This window comes from Lygodium microphyllum, chromosome 13, assembly GCF_053477565.2.
Source record: "Lygodium microphyllum isolate KBCC chromosome 13, Lygodium_microphyllum_v1.1.10, whole genome shotgun sequence".
NCBI classification, from domain to species: Eukaryota; Viridiplantae; Streptophyta; class Polypodiopsida; order Schizaeales; family Lygodiaceae; genus Lygodium; species Lygodium microphyllum.
Window position 1 is genome coordinate 115,247,439 of NC_141147.1, and position 22,284 is coordinate 115,269,722.

The window sequence follows — 22,284 nt, forward strand, 5'->3', positions numbered from 1 at the left end:
GCATGGGTGGTTAAAGAATGAAGCTAAAAGCATTGCAAAAATTGGAATAGAAAAACTATTTATGCCCATATTAACCTTCATTCAAGGTGAGTAGGGCTCTCATTGAGACAAAACTACCAACACTACTAAGGACTACTCAAGGAGGAAATTCTGACAAACGAAAAGATTCATCATGGATTTTAAGTAATCCACAATGTATTGTGATTAAGTTTGTATACTATGGAAAACTAACTCGCATTGCTCTCATGGCCCATGTAATGTGTTGCTCTATCCAACTTATGCATCTCCTATTAGAGAGAATAAACAAATGCTCAAATCACACAAGGACATACATTTTCAATTCAACACACTTCACTCATAAAAGCTGGTTTGAAAATCTTGCCTTCATAAACTAGCAAATCAATTAAGGTTAAGGCATAACAATGTTGCATTTAATGTTTCCTAGGAGGCATATGTTTTGACAATACTATCCAACATGCAATAAACATCTACATTCTTTTAAAAGGTGGCCCTATTGTCATGACCATTCTGGGCACTAGATACGTAGCATATGTAAGTTTTAAAACTCCTAGGTACACATATACATACATACGTACGTACAATTGTGTTGCTATGTATGCATGTAGGTATACATACATCATGTCACTAAGACCTCATTAGATATGGCATATTTGTAAATATATACAAAAATACAAATGTGTACATATGCTTTACAAACTCTCCACCTGTGTGTCTACAAGCATATATCAAGCGTATACATTTGTAGGTATGTAATTCTACAAATATGTGTACATGCTATATAGAGCAAAGTATGTACATACGTATAGAGAATTAAGACCTAAATATTAGAGAAATACTCATATAGTCTACAAGCCTATAGCCTTTGCTATCAACACGCACACGCACATATGGCTCCACAACCCCCACCAGTTCCATTATTAAAAATCCAGAAGCATGCATAATATTGACCTTGGGCAACTCCTAGTAGAATGAATTCACATATTGGTTGATATCATTTTTTATACCTTTCTGACACTCTTTTACCTTTCTGGCATTGTTTTGCCTTTCATTAAATTCTCTGTTCATTTTTCTAGGATTAAAGCCACAAGAAGGAAAGGGGGGAGGGTTTTATATATTCATTGCCTACCACAAAAATACTACAATATCATGGGCATGTATGTCGCAAAGAATTAAAAATTCACCAAGAAAACGAAATTACTTGGACATCCCTTGCCATTTACATAAACACGAGTGATTCAAAACCAAGTATAATCCTCTACTCTCACAAGATATGGTCTTAATTCCAACCTTCAAAACCGGCCTTCCAAAGTGATGACTAATGTACATGTTAAACATTGGAGGCTAGTGGGCAAGTTTTTACATAATACAAAGATGGAAGCTGTGCCACTGTCAGTTCATCAGTCAGATGCCTTCATTCTCTCCCACTGAAACATGTAAACTACTGCCGCTGGTCCTCAAACACTCAGGCAGAGCTGCTGTGTATTGGAATCTGAATAGTCTCGAAATGCTCAGTCTCTACAGGTGATCGCAGCATCTGCACTGATCCAAAATTGTGGATGATCTCAGTTGAACATTTGTACTTTGGGACAACTACTGCCCTCAGTTGAACATATGCACTTTGGGGCGACTAGTGCCCTCAGTCGAAATTGATTGCCACGGGTAGAACATATCATCAATTTGCAGCACATACACTGATAAGGCACATTGCATATGTGTATTGTAAGCCGAAAGGCAGCACATCCTTTCCTTGCCAGAGCAGAACATCTACCAATCCATTCACTACTCTTGCAAAGGAGCACATGATGTTCAATAGAACATTTCGCCTAGAGCGATACCTCTCCCAATCCATTCATTGCTGGAAAGGGGCACAGAGATTTCAATAAAGTATTACAGCAAACCAGGACCATCTCGTTGGTGTGGATAATGTGATGCAGGCAAAGGAGGCTGTTGGCCATAAAAACCTGAGGCAGGGACAGGCGGTGGTGGCAGTGGTGGTGTCGGATAAGACCCTGAATTTTTACTCTGGTGGTGCATGGTCAATCGAGGCATGCCCATCACCTGCATCGGGAGTGGGGGAGGAGGTGGAAGATTTCCAAATCCCACACCTTGCAGGTTTACGTTTGGAGAGTTTGTTTGCATGAACTGAGGCTGCGGTAATAGTGGAGGTTGTGGGAGTTGATAATGTCCAGCGGAAGAAATCTGCTGTGAAGAAGAAGCATGTTGTTGTCCCACTCCTGTGTAGTTTTGCAAGCTGGTGCTGAAAGGCAGGGGCTGAAGATGAACATAAGTAGAGACTCCCTCTGTATAATCAGTCTGTCCATTCAATCTTTGTCTTTTATCGGCCATGAATGTGCTAGAAGGCACCTCTAAAGCTGCACTTGCTGTGCTTGCCTCCTCAGCCACAATGGATGAAAGCACTGATGTCAGCACTTGAGCTGATGATGATGAAGCAGCAAGTTTGGCTGCAACTTCTGCTGCAATTGACATTGCACTCTTTGTGTTCTTGGATGACTCCATCACAGGGGCCATGCCTTCCACAGGAGGAGCAGGTGGCCATGGAAGCTTTTCTCCACTAGAAAATGTTTGGTTCTGATTTGCTACAGAGCCCCTTGAATCATCAGTGACCGTTTCTCTAGGCACTTTCTCGTTATTTCCATCACTTCCGGATGTACTGTTAGATAAGAGTCGCTCCCGTAAAATGCCAGAATGTTCAGCCTGTGCCCGAGCAGTCTGCCATCCAAGCAATTCACCCAAATCAGTAATTTTAAAAAAAAAAGCATGACTGTTGTCAAAACTAGTCAAACATAAAACAATGTTTCAGAATCAAGCTGAGGTTCATGAAGTCTTCAAAAAACAAGAAAATGATGTTCGTCTGATGTTTTTTTTACATTTATAATGAAGAAAAGAAAAACGTAACCTGAAGTTGAGTGCGAATCAACTCCAATTTGCTTTCCTGCGCAAAGACAACACCAATTTTAATGCCTTTTTCCATATTTCTAATACATCCAGATATAAAGTTCAAATGTGTCCTGTGTCCATCAAGCAGATCAGCTGTGCCCCTACTTGTGAAACTCTGACAACCAGATAATTATCGTTGTGACCCAATCATTCTGTTGGCATATCGTTGGCTTGTATCACTAACAAGCATGAATGCAGCACTTAAAAAACCTTAAACTGCTATGCAACATACACACTGTTATCTGAAAGGTAGTGCACATTTTAACAGATCGATGCTGAAGGTCACAAAGCATGAAGTTCAGACTTCCATCAAGGGCATGTTACTAATGTAAAGTCGCAATAGAACAGAAGATCCAAAAGTCCTTATTTGCTGGGAAGCAACACATACAATGAACCTATTTAGAAGTCCAACCTAAGTCTGTTAAAGATTTCGACATGCATATATCAATCCAAGCACACAAACCTCCTGATTCTAAGGATAATTACACAATTACACTTTCAAGAGAGACAAGAAGGCATAAAACCAAATACCTGCTCACGTAATGCTTCCTTAAGGTGTGAAACAAGAGCTGCCCTGGCCATTTCGCACATTTCTAACTGCTCAACACATTGAGTAAGTATACTCTGCTGTTCCTGCAGTTCATCTGCAAGGGTACTAATGTCCTGCAGTTCTGCTGCTGAAAATCATACACAAGTTACAGTTGGTCACACTACAAATTAGATCTGATTAAGAGAAAATTTACAACTGCACAAGCCTGAGCACGAGTAGTAAAAATCCAGAATCTGTCTTATGCAAAGCACACCCTGCTCCCTACATTAGTTAGCACACACTGTCTCAGGATGCCAAAACTAACCAAAAGTTCCATATCCAAGTTATGGCCTGGGGTAATCCAACGAAGGGGGGTATCACTACCTATAAAGGACAAGTAAGATCATTGGTCCCTTTATTAATTTCTATCCAACTATTGATGTTTAAATCAAGATGGACTGGAATCTTTTCCCCATGTGATAAGATGTGCAGACAAACTGGAAGATCTACAAGAAGCTAATAGTCTCAGAAGGAAATAACAAAATGGTGCAGTATTTGACTACCATGAGATCTTCCTTGAGTCTTCTTTTGAAGATAATGAAGTACAACTACAGCACTAAAAAACTTTAAGAGTTTCCTTGAGCGCTAATCAATGCCAATTCAGCCCCAAGTGAATTATACACTGCAGCAAGACTTGTTAGCAGTTATTATTTGGGCAAATCACATATTCTTATGCACGTTTCACACACATAACTCTGGTCATTGGTACAAGCTCCATGACAGTGTTGCAACAGCTTAGATCATTTGTTTGAAGTATGGAATCTTTGTTTCCAGGATATCTGATTTGACTCTACAAAGAAGCAAGAATCGTTGCTACTAATTTTCTGATAGAAACCCAAATCTTTGCGGCTCCTAGCAGCTTCCAACTCTAAAAGGCCAAAATTGATTCCAAAACTCAAACTCTAGCATCTTGGACATAGTGACAAAACTCCAAAGCAGAAACAGAACAGGGACCGACCATTTTTGAGAAGAGGGAAATGGACATGCCACATCATGAAGGGTCGTGAGAGGAAAGGGAAAGAGTGAGAAATGTGTGAGAGGAAAAGGGAGAGAACATTCTCAAGAAATATGGGCCTCTTAAAAGGGATAAACAGATACAGGCCTATCATGGCCTACACCCATGTTCAGCTCTACGCATTTGCCACATGGCATTCAAAAAACAGTTGAAGAGAGAAATGTCATGGGAAACATTTTCTATCAGAGGGGAAACACCAATTCCACAAATTTTTCACTTGGCATTCCAAAGCTAGGATCAAGAGGGAAATGTTAGGAGAAACATTTAAAAGAAAAGTCACATGGCATTGTTTCAGACAAGGGGAAACACATTTTGAGATTCTCCATGCCGGAAAGTAGCCTAACTAGCCTAAGGATCCTAAGGGAGGCCCTTGCTTTTGATCAATCGGCAAGTGTGATACAGTGTGCAGAAGGGGGGTTCTCACACAATTGGATCAAAGGACAATGAGACTCACTCATGGATAAGTAGGAGGTGCATATTGAGCAGGTAAAGTCAGTAGAAGAATTGGGAGGAAAGGGTAGGAATTGAGAATGTAAAGCACCAAACTCGTATAAAACAAAAGGCATAGGTGTGCCTTGGTAAACACTCCTCATTTTTGAACTTCCACTATGTGCATATTAGTACCAATCTAAGTCTCTATATGACTTACAGCTGGTTTCTACATAACAAAAGGAGTAACATAAACGAGAATAAAGTTCACCCACCCCCCCCCCCCCCCCCCCCAAAAAAGGGATTGTACTAACCTACCACCAAGCTAGTTGAGATGAGAAGTTTGAGCTGCCAATTGTACCTTAAGTGGTTTGCCTTCCCCCAACTAAGAGGTGATCAATCTTGTCATGTGAATGCCCAAGAGAGAAGCATCTTGTGAAGAATGAATATGAAGATAAGGAGAGTTGGGATTCAAGAAACTATACCTAAATGACAGATAAAAAGAAGTGGAAGAGAAGGTCGGAGCATTGTCCTCCACACTAAGACCATAATGCCACGTCAAGGACCCCGCTGAAGGAGTGGCCACATTAGACACCATAGGATCCCAAGATGAGGTCCGAGACATTATGAATTAGTTGCATATCCATAGTGCAAACCAAGCTGTGAAAGTGCACAGCAAAAGAGGAACACAAACATGGGCAGAGAAGGGAAGAGAAAGATTGCAATTAAAGAAGAGAAATCTGCATTGAACTGAATGAAAGATGAATATAAAAAGATAGGCTGATCAGTCCCTGCACACATCCCAAGGCATCAGTGAGGGCATCAGATTAGGCTGATGATGGAAGGAGCACTAAAAGATAGACAAGAAACCAGAATGTCAAAGTGTGCTGAGAAGATCTACAAAAGAATGATGGCAACCAAGTGGGGAGTAGTATAAATAGCCAAAAAAGAATGAAATTGGCCGATTGCCCCCCCCATTAATGTCCAAAAAACTGGCCCACTGCATTTCTGGCAATAAAATAATGGAGTCACCATCAAAAAAATGTTGATCACCCTTGTCAAATGTAAATTGACTCTCCAGCCACTAGAAAGGAAATGCAAAGAGCTGGAAACTGAGTATCAAAGCTCCTAATGTCCTTGTTTGACTCAAATTGAGGCTTATTGGAACCAACCTTCCTCAAGAGAAAGGATAGTGATGACCTTATCAAATACTAAGTACAGCAAGTACTAAATTCACATGAACTGAAATTGAAATGTTATTGGTTAATTCTTGGAGATTGGAGACCCTGCTGGCCCCAAATTGGCTCCCCTTGCAGTATTTCTCTAACTTGTATTGCAATTTCTTGGAGTACACTAAGATTCCCTCAATCTCCTTCATAAATGACCAGCAGGCTTTCAATGTGATTTGCCCCTTCATCTAACAGGGGGACTGGCCTTCACCTCACTCCTTAGATGACAAATTCAGCCCCAAATTTTATATTGGCTGGTTGGCCTCTTGGAATTCCTTGAAATTCCGAATTTCAGCCGCTGAATTCCAATTTCTAGGCCTCAAATTCTGAGTACACTTCTCAAGGTGGCTGTCAAACCCTCATTTCTGCTGTAAAATTAGGGTTTATAGCAGATATTCTTCAACTGCACCCTCCTAGGACTCTAAAATTAGGTCAATCCCTATGATAAACTTCCCCCTTGAAATCCTTGTAATCACCCTCAATTACACTACATTGAGCCAAAAGAAAGATAAATTGCATTGAAACTTCCATACAGCATCATAGTAAAAACAACATTGGCCACTACTGCTTAACCAAACTAATAATATATGTCAACCATTCCGATGAAATAACCATACGCTTTTCTAGCTAGAAGGTAAAAAGTGCTAGTGGATACGGGAGCTTGGAGCATTCACACCAGAACTTAGGAGAAACACAATAAGTGTAACAAACTCCCCTTCGGTGAATGATATGAACGTATACAAGAAATAGGCAGATCAATCCCCAAATGGTATCAAGGCTAGAGCCTTGTGAAAGGCTTCAAACTTCTCTTTGGAAAGAGCTTTCATAAACACATCTGCCCAGTTGTCCTATGTAATGACATAGACCAAGTCAATCTCCCCTACACGAAGCCTCTCTCTGACATAATGGTAATACACCTAAATGTGCTTAGCACGAGCATAAAAAATTGGATTCCCCACAATTGCCATGGCACCCTGACTATCAATATAAATAGGAGTGGGTGATTGTTGTTTCACACTACAATCAACAAAAGGGTGTCTAAGCCATAGACATTACAGTGTAGTTGTAAATGTTGTTAGAATTCGCCAATTCTATGGGCAGTGCCCAATGTTTTAGTTTTTAGTTCTTTTTCAGTTCTTACTATGAACACACCTAAAGTTAAAAGTTGTCACCACTCTTAAGAGTTAGAATCGGTTAAATCTAGTTGAGTTAGAGCTAGGTCTATCTTAGACCTATCTTGTACCTTTCATTCTCATTCTTTCAATTCAACAAGTTCACTCTACTCTTTTGCTTCAGCACACTCTAATTATCTCTCTTTTCTCTCCTCCATAGCTGGTTGTCATTTTCCAACATCTAGTATCAGAGCAAGGTTCTACGTAGTGCGGATTCAGTTGAACCACCGTCAACCAATGCCGCCCCATCTAAGGTCCTATTGCTATCAGCAAGCTCTTTGCCCAAGGAAGAGGAGAACGATCATTCCAAACATACGATTTTATTATAAGACCTCAAAATCAGCATGGGATATACTTAAGTGTATGTTTGCAACACATAACGAGGCCAAAATATCTTATCTCTATAGAAACTTGGCCAATGTGGACATGGATGAGAATGATACCATGACAAATCACCTTACTCGCATGCAAGATTTGCACGGGCAACTGCTCAATGTGGATGAAATCATTCAAGATATTAAATTGGTAAACATCACACTGAACTATCTTCTAGAGTCATATCTTGGTTTCCACACCTCTTTGATATTGTCTTTGAGAGGGAGCAGCATCCCCTTACATTTGTGGAGTTGGAAGGCCTCTTCTTGCAAGAGGAACCGACTCAGAAGAATGTTGCGTTGAGTTCAGGAGATATGACTACGCTTTCCAAGTTCAAAGGCAAAGGAAAAGTCGAGCAAAATGCAAAAAAATCAACAAAGGGTGATACTGGACAGCCATCAAATAAGATTATCCAAGATATAGAAAAGTCTAAAAAGAAAGGGAAATGTCATTATTGCAAGAAGCCATGTCACTATATTGATGAATGCCATAAGAGATTAGCCAAAGAGAAGAAAAAGGACTCCAATTTGGCTATCTAAGAAACATCAACTAGCAAACCTACTAATGGTGATACTTCAACCAACTTTGTGAAGGAGGACTATGCATTTTTGACTCACAATTATGATTCTTCAATGGCTGATTTAGCATTTAATGATGCTGAAACGCAACAAACATGGTATTTTGACAGTGAAGCTTCAAAGCACAGCACACCACTTTTAGAAAGTGTTTGTTTTCCTCTTTGCATTCAACCCCTACTAGGAAGCATGTTAAAATGTGCGAACAGCAACAGTTATGATGTTTGTGGCATTGGGACAATCACTATTACTACTGGCATTACAAAGAACTTATCGTCTATCTCTGACTTCATGCTTCTAAATGTCTTGTTTGTGCCTGGCATTACAAAGAACTTATCGTCTATCTCTGCTTTTAACAAGCATGGCTTTCATGTCATCTTTGACAATGACAAATGCATTGTCAAAGACAGGGAGATGGATTATACACTCAGGCTATCTGGCACCCTGTATAAGGTTTTATTTTTGTTGGGTACCTATGATGCATAGTCTCGTGATGCTCTAGCAATCACTACTCTATTGCCCACCATGCAAATGCGGAGGTATGGAATGCCTGCTATGGACATATGAGTTTTGGGAGTCTGATGACCCTTCAGAGGTATCATATGGTAGATACATTGCCTCCAATGGAGACTCCACATCCTCATGCATATAAGGGATGTATTTTGGGCAAGATGCATAGATTTGCCTTCAAAAAGGATGGTGCAATGTGTGCTATCCAAAAATTGCAGCTTATTCAACTTGATGTTTGTGGTCCCATGAGGACACCTGCACTTGGAGGTCATCTTTACTTTGTTACATTTATTGATAAGTACTCTCAATATACATGGGTGTATGGTCTGAGAGCAAAATCTGATGTGTTTATGCATTTTAAACATCTTGTTGCAAAGCTTGAGGCTGAAACTAGCCTGAAAGTGCAAACACTTCGCAGAGATAGAAGGGGGAAGTACATGTCTCGTGCTTTTGAGACACATTTGCTTGATCATGGCATTACACATCAAGCCATTGTTAGAAGGACTCCTCAACAAAATGGCGTTGCTAAAAAGAAGAATCGCACTCTTATGGAGATGACTCTACCTCATAAATTTTGGTTAGAAGGCCTTCAATGTGCAAATCATGTGTTGAATCGTGCACCCACTAAGGTGCTAAAGATGATCACCCCATTTGAAGGTTGGCATGGCAAGAAACCCAAGGTTGACTACTTTTCAGTGTTTGGTTGCATAGCCTATGCACATGTCCCAGAAGAGCTTCCGGTGACAAGGCTGTAAAATGTATATTTACTAGCTACAGTTCGAAAAGCAAGGGCTATCACTTGTATGACCCACGCACAAAGAAAGTTTTTGTCAATACGAATGTCATATTTGCTGAAAATGCTGATTTTCACATGATCAGCTTCAAATGCCAACCACCCATGACATTGGTGATGTCTTTGAGGGTCTCTTGCCACTTTCTTTGGAGTCTGTGCTTGCTGTAAATGGCTAGACAGACATAACACAGCAAGCTGTTGCTGCACCATATGCGCCTAAACAATAGGGTATTGATGATGGTTTACCAAATGCAATGGAAGATGCAATACAACATGAAAGGGCTGCTATAAATGCAGCAAAAAACAATCCTGAGATGGCTATTACAAACTCTCCAAGAGAGTAAAATGGATGCCCCTTTAGCTCAACACACTAGAAGGGCTACTAGATGCAACACATGATGCAAAGGGAGCCCATTTGGCTAATTTTCCAAAAGTAGATGATTGTGATGAGCAGGAATTTATAAGCTCACTGTTAGATGATGATAAGCCTACTTCCTTGGACAAAGCTCAACAAGATGTACATTGGATGCAAGCCATGCAAGATGAGTTTGACTCTATTGCCACTAACTCTACACGGGATCTTGTGGATTTACCATAGTCCACTTGGCAAGAAGGTCACTGGCACAAAATAGGTTTTTAAACTCAAACGCAAGGCTGATGGTACCATTGACAAATACAAAGCACGGTTGATAGCAAAAGGCTATACACAAAAGAAGGGCATAGATTATGAAGAGACTTGCTCCTACATCCCATATGAGTACAGTGACGTGTAATTGCTATGGCTACAAATTGTGGTTGGAAGATACATCAGTTGGACATTAAGACAGCCTTCTTGAATGGGAATTTGCATGAGAATGTTTGTGTATCACAACCTCCAAAGTTTGTTGGCCCCAATTGCTTGCTGATTGTTTGTACACAAGGGGCTTTTGGATCAACAAAGGAGATTGTGGAATCTCAACTTGTAGTCCATCCATTAGCGATTAAAGTTAAAGAAATACCAAAAGGGGTGTCAATTTTGGGGACAACTAGGTATCTATTGTTCAAGATTGATAAGGTAATGTGTGTATTTCAATTTATGCTCATTTATTAATTGTTGTAATTAAGTGCTTGATCAAGTCTTACCACCCTATCATAGTAGAAAGGCTGGTTTTATGGTTCCATTGCCAAGATAACCACTCAATCTCTTGATTTGGTGGGCCCAAGGCACCTGACTGCAAGCCAAAGCTTTGTGCTAGTGCTGATTTTTTAACTCAGCTTAGAAATTACAACAATATGTCTTCATACAATGAAATGGAATCAAGAGATGATGATGATGATGCCTCTTAGTATGAACATTCACATGGGAATGAAGGAAATGCAATGCCTCATCTTTCACAAGGTTCACATCATGGATAGCAAGCTCAAAATGTTGTTATTAGGTGAGATACAAAGCCTTCAGACCAACGACTAGCAAAGTGAATAAGAATTTGATGACCTGTTCAAGAATCAGATGAGGACAGCAACAAATCTTGTTGCTGAATTGGCAAAGGATCCTCACTTCACCCGATTTTTGAATGCTCCCAAGAAAAACAAGGAAAAAACGAAGAAGCCATCTTCTACACCTTCGGGAAAACAAGATGCACCGAAGGTAATGCCAAGCCTTCACTGGAAGCTCCCAAAAATGCTATGAAAGCAAAATAGTTAGTGCCTATGGGGCAAGGAATGCAAATGCAAGGCCATCAAGGAAGTGCCAATCCAATGGATTTTAGACAACCCGCGAGCATGCATACTATGATGGAGCAGCTAGGATATTTTGGTAGTTGCACAATTTTTCATACTATGGTTGGGACAGGGACCGCATACGGGAATGTATAGCACAAATCCCTATGATATGCAACAGCCAATGCATGGTGTGCAAGGCCCAATGTATTCAAGGGAAAGCTTCACCGAGTCCTTGAAGATTTGAAAGGCAATCACTTTCTTGAAGGGGGAATGCATTACAGTGGTGATCCGCTCTTTTGATGCGAGGTAGAGCACCGTCAACATAGGTACAATTCAACCAAATGTTTGAATCGAATCGGTTGAGGTGGACATCATGACAACTTGGAATAAGTTGGATGCTAAGGAATACAAGAATTTGGAGCAATAAAATAAGAAGTTTTGGGTTGCTGCCCATCATTTCTTATTACCCCATGCCCCTTTATGAGCAAGTGGAAAAATATGTTTGTGGACTGCCCAAAGGAATCAGAGATTTTTGCATAAAATCCACTGTGTATAGCATTCATCATCTCATAGACACTGCTATTATAGTAGATGCTTTACTACGTGGGAAGGATTCGAGCTTCCTAAAAAGCAAAGAGAATCTAAATAAAAAGTTGTTTAAGGCTAAGAAAATGGGCAGATTTGAAAATCAACCTAAAAAGAGGCCAAAATAGAAAATAAAGGGCTTTAAAAAATTTGCAAAACATAGGGAATCAATGGCTATAAATAAATGTTTCATTTGAGAAAACGAGGGTCACATTGCAAGGGACTATCCCTATCATAACGATGTGAATTTTTATTGACTTGCCCAACATTTGATCAAAAGTTAATCAAATGTGCTAATGTGACTTGCAAAAAATTTGCAAAATATAGGGAATCAATGGCTATAAATAAATGTTTCATTTGTGAAAACGAGGGTCACATTGCAAGGGACTATCCCTATCATAACGATGTGAATTTTTATTGACTTGCCCAACATTTGATCAAAAGTTAATCAAATGTGCTAATGTGACTTGCACATATGAAGTGCAAGTTAATTATTTCACAACATGGGACCCAAAACCCTGAGATATCAGTTGGTGCCAAAGGCAAAAGTTATAATAAGTTATAACTAACAGGTACTAAGTGGTACCAACTGTCAAATTTGGGCCTAGATCAAAATTGTCTAACTTCGAGATCTAGTAGTGGCAAACTCAACGAGTAATTACCAATATTCAACCAACTTGACTTTCAAATCACCCCCTTCCTTAACGGAAAATTCCTAAAGCTCAAATCGAGATTAATACGTCAAGTGCAATCTCGAGCCACATAGCAATCAATGAGATGACTCCAATGCTTAGATGCCAGGGGAAAATGCCGTAATTGAGAGTGGAACTTACGAAGCAACCCCTACATTGACTCAACATTGGCTGTGGCATTGGGGACTAATGTCAATGGTAACATTAGAGACTAAGTATTAATTAATTAATTAATATCTATTTAAGGGTCAATAACCACTCAAGGATATTTGGAAGACAAATTGGCCTCACCAATTTAACCATTGGCTAATGGAATTATTTTTCTAGGCACTAGAATAATTGTTAAATTGATTTTTAAAATTATTGTTCTGAAAATTAACTTAATAAGCTAGACAATGCTTATTCCAACCATTGTGGGGGAGAAGAAGAATGTTAGAGAGCAAGGAAAGGCTGTTGATGTGATTTGCAGCCACCAAGGATCGGTCTTACAACATGTAACAGCAATTTGGAGCCCTATAAGAGCAAGTGTGTAACCAACCTTCCTCCTCAAATAGGGTGGTAAATAACCTGATTAAGCACTATTTACAACAATTAACAAATTCACAAACATTGAAGAAAATCAGTCATTTATAGCTGATACCTTGTCTCAACAGCCTGTAGATGCTATCACCTGCTATTGATTGGTCTTCTATTGCCCCCGGCTGCCTTAGAAGGTCCTCCAATGGCTGCAAATCAAACCAGCAACATCTCCTCCCTCTCTCTTGCAGGTTGAATAGACTAAAAATGCCTCTCTCTAACCTCTAAAGTCATTTTTCAGTCTTGCATGGGCATTTTTGACAAGTGACAACCTTCCCAAATGGTTTTTTCAGCATTATCCATAATTAACTAGTAATTTTCAGTCTTTAAATACTGCTCCCTCACAAGCATCAGGTAATACTCTTGACCTCTGCTCTACTGGACCTAATTGAGCCCGAACTAAAGTCGGCTAACTAGAAAGCATCAAGGTAAAGCTGCAACAATTGAGGATGGTCTGCCAAGCCATCCATTTTGCATCCATTGGTGAATAATTCTAAAACTTCACCATGTACCTTTTGGAACCCTTACCCCTAATCTTCCTCTCTTTGTGTACCAAAATCTACTCTAGTACTAGTATTTCATCGAGCTCTTCAACCTCCGGCTGAATTTCAGCAAATACATCCTCTAGTACATCTCCATGAAAAGGTCTAAGCAAGCTCACATGAAAGGCATTGTGTATCCACCAGTGTGGAGGCAATTTCAGCCTATAGCATGCATCACCGATCCTCTCCAACACTTGAAATGGCCCATAGTATCTCATAGACAACTTTGGATACAATCGCTCTTTGCCCTTCATCCTTTTCAGCCATGCCTTTTCAAATCGCAGCAATACATAGTCACCCTCTGCAAAGTGCAAAGCATGCCTATGATGATCAGCTACTCTCTTTTGCTTATCCTGGGATCTTTGAAGCACATACTTAACCTTCTGATAAGCTACATCCATACTTTCCACATAGCAATCAGCTGCGTATCTTAGATGCCTCTGTGAAGTTGCCTCCAGAATAGGCTGCATCAAACTACTGAATAAAAACAAGTGCTTTCACCCTATCTTGTGTATCACAGAAAGGCTCAAACTTCACGCTTTTGCCACCTTCATCATAGTCCTTCGACGAACCTATGGGAGTCAAGTTATCATAAATGGGTTGCTGCAAAAAGGGTGCATTGACTGTATTTGCATAAAAACCAGCACTATCTAAAACACCTATATGACCAGCACCAAATCCTTCTGCTCCAACAATCCCTAGGGGTACCGATACACATCCATATGGCCCGCTTTGTGCTCCATGCATCATGCCTATGTTGCCATACATGGGATTAGGCATCCCACTTGCATTACCCGGATACATTGGGTGTTGTGAGCCATGCATTGGCTGCTGCATACCCTAGGGATTTGTGCCATACATTCCCGTATGCAGTGCCTATCCAACCATAGTATGAAAAATGGTACCACCACCAAAGTATCCTTGTTGTCCCATGCTTGCATGTGCATAATTGCCTTTCTGCCCATGTTTCCATGGATTGGCACTACCAAGTTGGCCACGCATTTGCACTTGCTACCCCACGGATACCAACTGTAGGTGCTCATCACGCATTTTGGGCTCTTCTAAAGAAGGCTTAGGCATTTCCTTCGATTCTTGTGGCTGTCCCGAAGCTATAGAAGGTGCCTTCTTCTCTTTGCCTTTGCTATCCTTATTTGGGACATTCAAGAATCGAGTAAACTGGGGATCCTTTGCCAATTCAGCAAAAAGATTTGCTGCTGTACACATTCAATCCTGGACAGCATGCTGTCCATGCTAAGAACCATGCCCAAAATAAGTCACTGCATTTCCCCCTTCACCATGTGATTAACCAAGGAGTGATGCATCCTCTCAACTTAATCCCGTATCAACATGTGAAGACATGCTTGCTATAATTCACTATTGAGAACAATTTCAGCAATAATGCAATAGTCCCAAGTTGCAATCAATTACCACGGGCCCACCAATTAAAAGGATTTGATGGTATCCTGGCAATGGAACCATGAAACCAGTCTTCCTTCCGTGGATGGGTGGTAAATCCCTGATTACAACTTAATTACAGCAGCAAACAATAAATGCAAATCTGAAAATACAAATTTACCTACTGATCTTGGACAATGCACACCCAATTGGCCCCAAAATTGGTGCCCCTTTCGGTACTTACTTAGCTTTATTGAAAAAGAAGTTGATTTACAATGGGATTCTCCCAATCCCCTTTGCAATCCAAACTCCCCTTGCTGTCCAAAGTGACCAGCAAGTTTTCAATCTGTTTTGCCCCTTGATTCAAGCAATCAATTGGCCTTCACCCTCTTTGATGGAGATGGAAAATATCCCAAATTCAATTATTTGCTAGTCCCTCCACTTGAGTAGGCTAAAAACAACTTCAACCCTGTTGAATCCAAGTCTTAGAGCTTCCAATTTCTAGCACACTTCCCGAGGCTACTGCTAAACCCTAATTTCTGCTGTAAATTAGGGTTTACAATAGAGAAATTTGCAATTTCTCAACCTCCAAGGGTCCAAATGCTAAGATCTTCAGAGCAAGGCTATGAAATGGCTAGAAGATGAGAGAAAATTCAGAGTTTTGTCGCGAAAAATGACTGAAAATCAGTCAAATGCAGCTGCTGCCCTGCCACTACAGCATATAGATGCAAAGAATTGAAGAAAATTAGTCATTTACTGCTGCTACCCTATCTCAACAGCCTGTAGACGATGTCACCTGTTGTTGATTGGTCTTCGCCTGCCCCTGGCTACATCAGAAGGTCCTCCAACGGCTGCAAATCAAACCAGTAGCATCTTCTCCCTCTCTCTTGCAGACTAAATACACTAAAAATGCGTATCTCCAGTCTCTAAAGACGTTTTTCAGTTTTGCATAGGCATTTTTGACAAGTGACAGCCTTCCCAAATGGTTTTTCTAGCATTATCCATAATTAACTAGTAATTTTCAGTCTTTAAATACTAAAAATTAATCTAATAATTATTTCGATGCCATAAAAAATAATCTGACTGGCCATAATTAAATTGGCTGGGCAACTTCCATTCTCGAGTATCTCTATGCCATCTTTGACCATCAGATTGGCATTAGGTACCATTAAACACTTCTCTAGTGTCACCAACTAGCATTTATGGCCAAATGAATGACCCAGGCCAACCAGATACCACCAAGTACTTGTGCGGCATAACTTCTAGCAACTTTGCCTTCGACATCCTATGATTTCCTAGTGTCTCAAGCTCATAAATTTACTCTAACCCTAATTACACCTCACATGTGCAACATTTACTTAACCATGTGATTAAAAATTAATCCACATATTAAGTGAGGTTTCAAAAATACATGTCCTCATGACAAGGTGACAACAACCCAAAGTCCTAGTACAAATGGCAACATACAAGAGAGGGCAATAGTCTTTCTAGTGGTCCTAAGCTATAGATAACAGCTTTGATAGCTGTTTGAGCAAGGTAGTAACAGCTTTTCAACGTTTCTCGCAATAAAACTCTGAATTTTCTCTCTCTACGGCATTCTCTCTCATTCCCCAATCATCTCTCAAGTTATCTTGGTATTTTCTAGCAATTAAAGCATCAAAGAAAGAGATTTCAATCAATAAAATACCGCAGAGGTTCCGGTTTTGGGACCAATCTGGTAACCATTGTCCAAGATTAAAGCGGTAAAGTATGCATTTTCAATTTATATGAATTGACTACTTGCTGTAATTAGTGATTGATCAAGTTATTCACCACCCTATCCGAGAAGAAAGGCTAGTTTTAGTCCCAATAGACAGCAAGCTGGAAAATCAAAAAATCAAGGAGACAAGTAAAAGAAGCCTAAAACATCAATGGGATTGGTGCACAATGTTGTTAGTGATCGAGATGGGATCCATGGGGAGAGTTGAAATGGCATATAAAGGCCATGCAAGGCCTATCACACCGCTCGTTGGAAAGCTTGGTTTGCATATACAAGGACATGTGCACAACAAAGAGTTCTTCATTGCTCCACTTGAGGGTTGTGATGTCTTACTAGTGTACCATGGTGTCACCATATGCATGCAGTGATTGATTCACATACAAAAGATTTAAGAGATCACAATTCAACATAGAGGAAAGACATTCACACTTAATGTAAAGTTGAAAGGTGAATCTGTCCCTGTTATATCTGCAATTGTCATATCTAAAGTAATTAATGTCACAATTGTGGGAGAGAAGGAAAGAGTCTCACTTGTAGCTTTCTTGCTTGCACAATGGGGGAATACACACACAGGTGGAGGCTGAAAACTGTTTTCCTCTTTTTAGTTGTGTAAGCCAAAAGAACTCAAGTACAAAAGAAATAGAAGAACCCTATATGTGGGTCTCAAACCAAACTCAACTAACTAAGGTGGCATACTAACTGAGCCACGAACTAGAGTAGATAAGGATAGCTGTCATCTAGCTATTATTCATGGGCGGTGTATCAACCGCATCTGCAGCTAACAAGTCGGTGACATAAATGCACAGCGGTCACCCTGGCATATCACGAGTGTAGCTCGATATCTCAACACTCCCCCTCGAGCTCAATCCCAATTCCTGCACACCAAGCAGGTCTCTGAACTTGCACAGCTTCTCTGCGCCCAATGCCTTCGTGAATATGTCAGCTACATGATCCTCTGTGCTGACATAAACTAGATCAATAAGACCTAGTAAAACCCTCTCCCGCACATAGTAATAATGCACCTCAATGTGCTTTGTTCTAGCATGATAGACTGGGTTATTTGCCAAGTGTATACTGCTCATGTTGTCACAATAAATGACAACTGGCCCATCTGTAGGGACTGATACATATCATAAAGTAGCTTATGCAACCAAGCTACCTCACATGCAGCCATTGCTGCACCCCTGTACTTAGCCTCTGTGCTCGACAAGGCAACTGTAGGTTGTTTCTTACTGCTCCAAGTGACTGCAGCACTCCCAAAAGAGAACACATATCCACTGGTAGATCGTCTATCAGAAATACTACCAGCCCAATCAGCATCAGTGTATCCATGCAACTATATCTGAACCCCAGTCTCATAAAATAGTCCATACTGTAATGTGGACTTCACATACTTGAGTATGCGTCTAGCCGCATCCAAATGCGGTTTCCTTGGAGCCTGCATAAACTGATTTACCAATCCAACAGCATAGCTCAAATCTGGCTTGGTAATAGTCATATAAATCAAACTTCCTACTATGCGTCTATACATAATAGGGTCTTCCAGAAGCTCACCTACATCTGCGCTCAGCTTCACATTCTGCTCCAAAGGAACTGAAATAGGCTTACAGCCTGTCATCCCATATTTGGACAGCATGTCCAATCCGTACTGCCTCTGCAAGAGCCATATCCCACTTGGTGATCTAATCACCTCAATGCCCAAGAAATAACGCACCTCTCCCAAATCCTTCATCTCAAACTTCTGCTTCAATAGCATTTTCACATGAAGGATATCTTCATCACTATCACCTGTGATAATCAAATCATCAACATAAATGACTAGCAGCATAATACCTTTCTCTGTTTTTCTCACATAAAGTGAGAAATCCGCCTTGGAAATCTGAAAGCCAATAGTGACAAGATACTGTCCTATCTTGTCAGACCGCTCTAGGTGCTTGCTTCAAGCCATACAAGGCTTTCTTCAACCTGCAAACAAACTCAGGATGAACAGCATGCACATAACCAGGTGGCTGCTCCATATAGACCTCTTCTTGCAAATCACCATACAAGAAGACATTCTTTACATCCATCTGATGTAAAGACCATCCCTTTGATGCAGCCATAGCAATGATTGCTCTTACGGTTGCCATCCTTACAACCTGACTGAATGTTTCTTCATAATCAATGCCATATGTTCGTACATACCCCTTGACTACTAATCTTGCCTTATATCTGTTCACAGAACCATCTGCATTGTGCTTCACCTTATAAACCCACTTACAACCAATTGCATTCTAATCTTTAGGCAAAGGTACCAATTCCCATGTAGCATTTACTTCCAAGGCATCCATTTCTTCATCCATGGCTTTCTCCCATTTTTCTTTTCCCATGGCTTGCTCAAAAGAAAGTTCTGGTTATTGTATCACTTTGACCATATAGGCATAGTGAATGGCCGTAAATCCATCATATTTCAGCCTATCCACAGGATACCTAGCTCTGGTAGACCTACGCAAAGTAGGTTCACTCCCAGGTGCTCTCAAAACATCCCTGGTCTTCCTTACTCAGGGTGTAACAATAGAAGGAATACCCAACTCATCATCAATGCTCTATTCTGAGCCACTGGATTCACCATCCACATAAGAGTGACCTGCATTCACATCAAACATGGGCTGATCTACCTTCTCTTTTCCTTTTCGTGAAACCTGCATACCACTATCTAAATTGCTTTGAGGAGATTCTCCTGATCTCAATCTACCTGTCCATGGCGAAGAATGTGAACCACTGCTAGAGGACACTCCAGGTCCACTAATATTTTGTGACTGCTGCTGTGAATCTACATCATCAATCACATTTACTGGTTTATACCAGCTACTCATCTCATCAAAAACATCTCTGCTCACTATAAACTTACAGCAGAAGGGTTATAGTATCTATACCCTTTCTGCTGTAAAGAGTAACCAATAAAGATGCACTTCTCAGCTTTTGGATCCAACTTGGATCTCAACTCATCTAACACATGAACATAGACAATGCAACCAAAAATTTTCAAATGAGAAATATTTGGTTTCCTACCAGTATACCTCTCCTCTGGAGTCATCCCATGTATTGCTGCAGTGGAAGTCATGTTCATTATGTAGACTGCTGTAGCAACTGCCTCAACCCAGTAAAAATCTGGCAGGTCTTTTTCATTGAGCATGGCATGAGATACGTCTCCAATATGTCTGTTTTTTCTTTCTGCAATTCCATTTTGCTGTGGGATATGACTACATGAATATTGCTGCTTTATGCCATGCTCTTACAGGAACCTTACAAACTCATTTGAGAGGTACTCTCCCCCTCCATCTGACCTTAGGCATTTTATTTGCAGGCCTGTTTCTTTTTTAACCATAGCTTTAAGAGTTTTGAAATGCCCAAACACTTCACTTTTCTTTTTCATAAAATACACCCAAACTTTTCTGCTATAGTCATCAATAAAAGTAACAAAATAATGACAGTCTCCAATAGATGCAGCTTTAGTAGTCCACACATCAAAGTGGATTAATTCCAATGGCTTCTTACTCTCTTGAATATATCTAGGAAATGGTTTCCTTGCCTGTTTTTCAAATTGATAGGCTTCACATACCTTATGCATTTCTGCAACCTTAAATTTAGGCAATCCTGCAACAATATTTTGAGCTTGCATTGATTTAAGTCGCTCTACATTAACATGACCAATGCGTTTATGCCAGATATCAATATCTGCAACTACACCGGTCCCATGTGCAAACATTGCTGCACTCAATTCAGGCACGTCTGCATCCAACGTAAACATTCTGCCCTTCTTCTTTCCTTTTGCTATCAAGCGACCTTTATTTTTCATATCCTCAACAAAGCATCCATGGGAATTAAATCTGACCTACAAGCCCTACTCAACCATTTGACCAACAGAAACCAAGTTCTTGGTGATATTCGGAACATGAAATACATCCGACAGGTATTTCTTTTTCCCATCCTACATAGACAAAGGAATATTTCCAATCTGCACAATAAGATGTGCAGTATCATCACCAGTCTCCAAATCCTGGTTTTTCCATTTTCCTTGCATCCTCCATCCATTCTGCATGACCTGTCATGTGGTTTGATGCGCCTGAGTCAACATACCACACATCATTGCTTTCTTCTGCACTTGTCACAGAATTGGTCATGTGCTACACCATAAACAAGTGCTCATTTCTGTCATCACCCTGTCTACTAGAAGATGCATAATTCCCTTGTTGCAATTTTCCATTCATGATGTCATTCTGCTTTTTATAGCACTCTTTAGCCATATGACCCATTTTACCACAGCAGTAGCACTCAACATTGTTGTTTGCATTTTGGCCTCTTTGCCATCCACCACGACCTCTTTGGCTCCCCATGTCTCTAGAGTTACCACGTCCTCCATAGGACTGGTTTTCTTGAGTTTGCTGCATATTCTGATTTCTACCACGGCCTCCAGATCGGCCTTCTCTACCTCTGCCTCTATCTCTTCCAGCATTTGAGTAGAAGACAGCTTCTTTTGAAGTTCCTCCTGAAGAAGATGCACCACCATTTCTCTGCTCCTCAGAAATTAAAAGAGCAATCAACTCCTCAAAATTAGGAAATCTTTCACGAACGGAAATGGATGTTCGGAACTGTGCATAGTCCTTTCCTAGACCATTCAAGGTCACAAAAACTAAATCATCATCTTCCACTGGTGACCCAATGGAAACAAGTGCATCTGCAATTTTCTTCACCTTCATGTGGTAGTCATTGATACTCATACTTTCTCTTTGCACAGTGCAACTCTTGCTTGAGCTGCATTTTCCTGGCTTGCGTATTTGTGCTATACATTTTTTATAAAGTATCCCATGCCTCCTTTGGCATACTTGCATCTTGAATATGCACAATCATAGAGTCTGAAATACTGATAGATAGCCAGTACATAACTTTTCTGGCTCTCTCATGCCATCCTTTAAAGGCCTGCATTTACTGTTGATTGGGAACATCAGGAAGAACTGGTTCTTCATTTCCTGCAACGAATTCCCAATATCCTTTTCACATAAGGAAATTCGTCATTTTAAACTTCCATGCTTGGAAGTTGTTCTTGTCAAGCTTTTCAGTGACAATCTGTGAAAGAGAATCAGACGCCATTACAGAACACTGCAAAAACATCTGTCACTGCAAAAAACACAGCTTCAGCCTCACAATGACAAATCTGCAAAACTGACGAAAATGGTATTTGACCACACAGTCACTTCCTAGTGACGATTTTGCATCAACAGGCAACAAGGATAATTCTGTAACTCCCAATGTCTCTACGTACAGGCATATGATGCAATTTCTACAGTAACTTTTCACCGACCTGTAGAACAGTGGTCTCACAACAAAA

General features: G+C 40.4%; 1 protein-coding gene across 2 annotated transcripts in view; it reads right to left on the reverse strand.

The window, feature by feature from the left end:
• Window positions 1–1,194: 1,194 nt before the first annotated feature.
• LOC148027091 (uncharacterized) overlaps window positions 1,195–22,284 on the reverse strand; it is a 29,547-nt gene continuing 8,457 nt past the window's right edge. Inside the window, exons 6-8 of one of the 2 annotated variants that reach the window (XM_087691623.1) lie at window positions 3,511–3,653; window positions 2,939–2,974; window positions 1,195–2,751 (exon numbers count right to left, since the gene is read on the reverse strand). In XM_087691623.1, coding sequence (XP_087547749.1) covers window positions 1,909–2,751; window positions 2,939–2,974; window positions 3,511–3,653 — 1,022 coding nt within the window. In that variant the 3' untranslated portion in view covers window positions 1,195–1,908. Of the gene's footprint in view, window positions 2,752–2,938; window positions 2,975–3,510; window positions 3,657–22,284 lie in introns of both variants that reach the window. The other variant, XM_087691622.1, reaches the window with a different exon arrangement.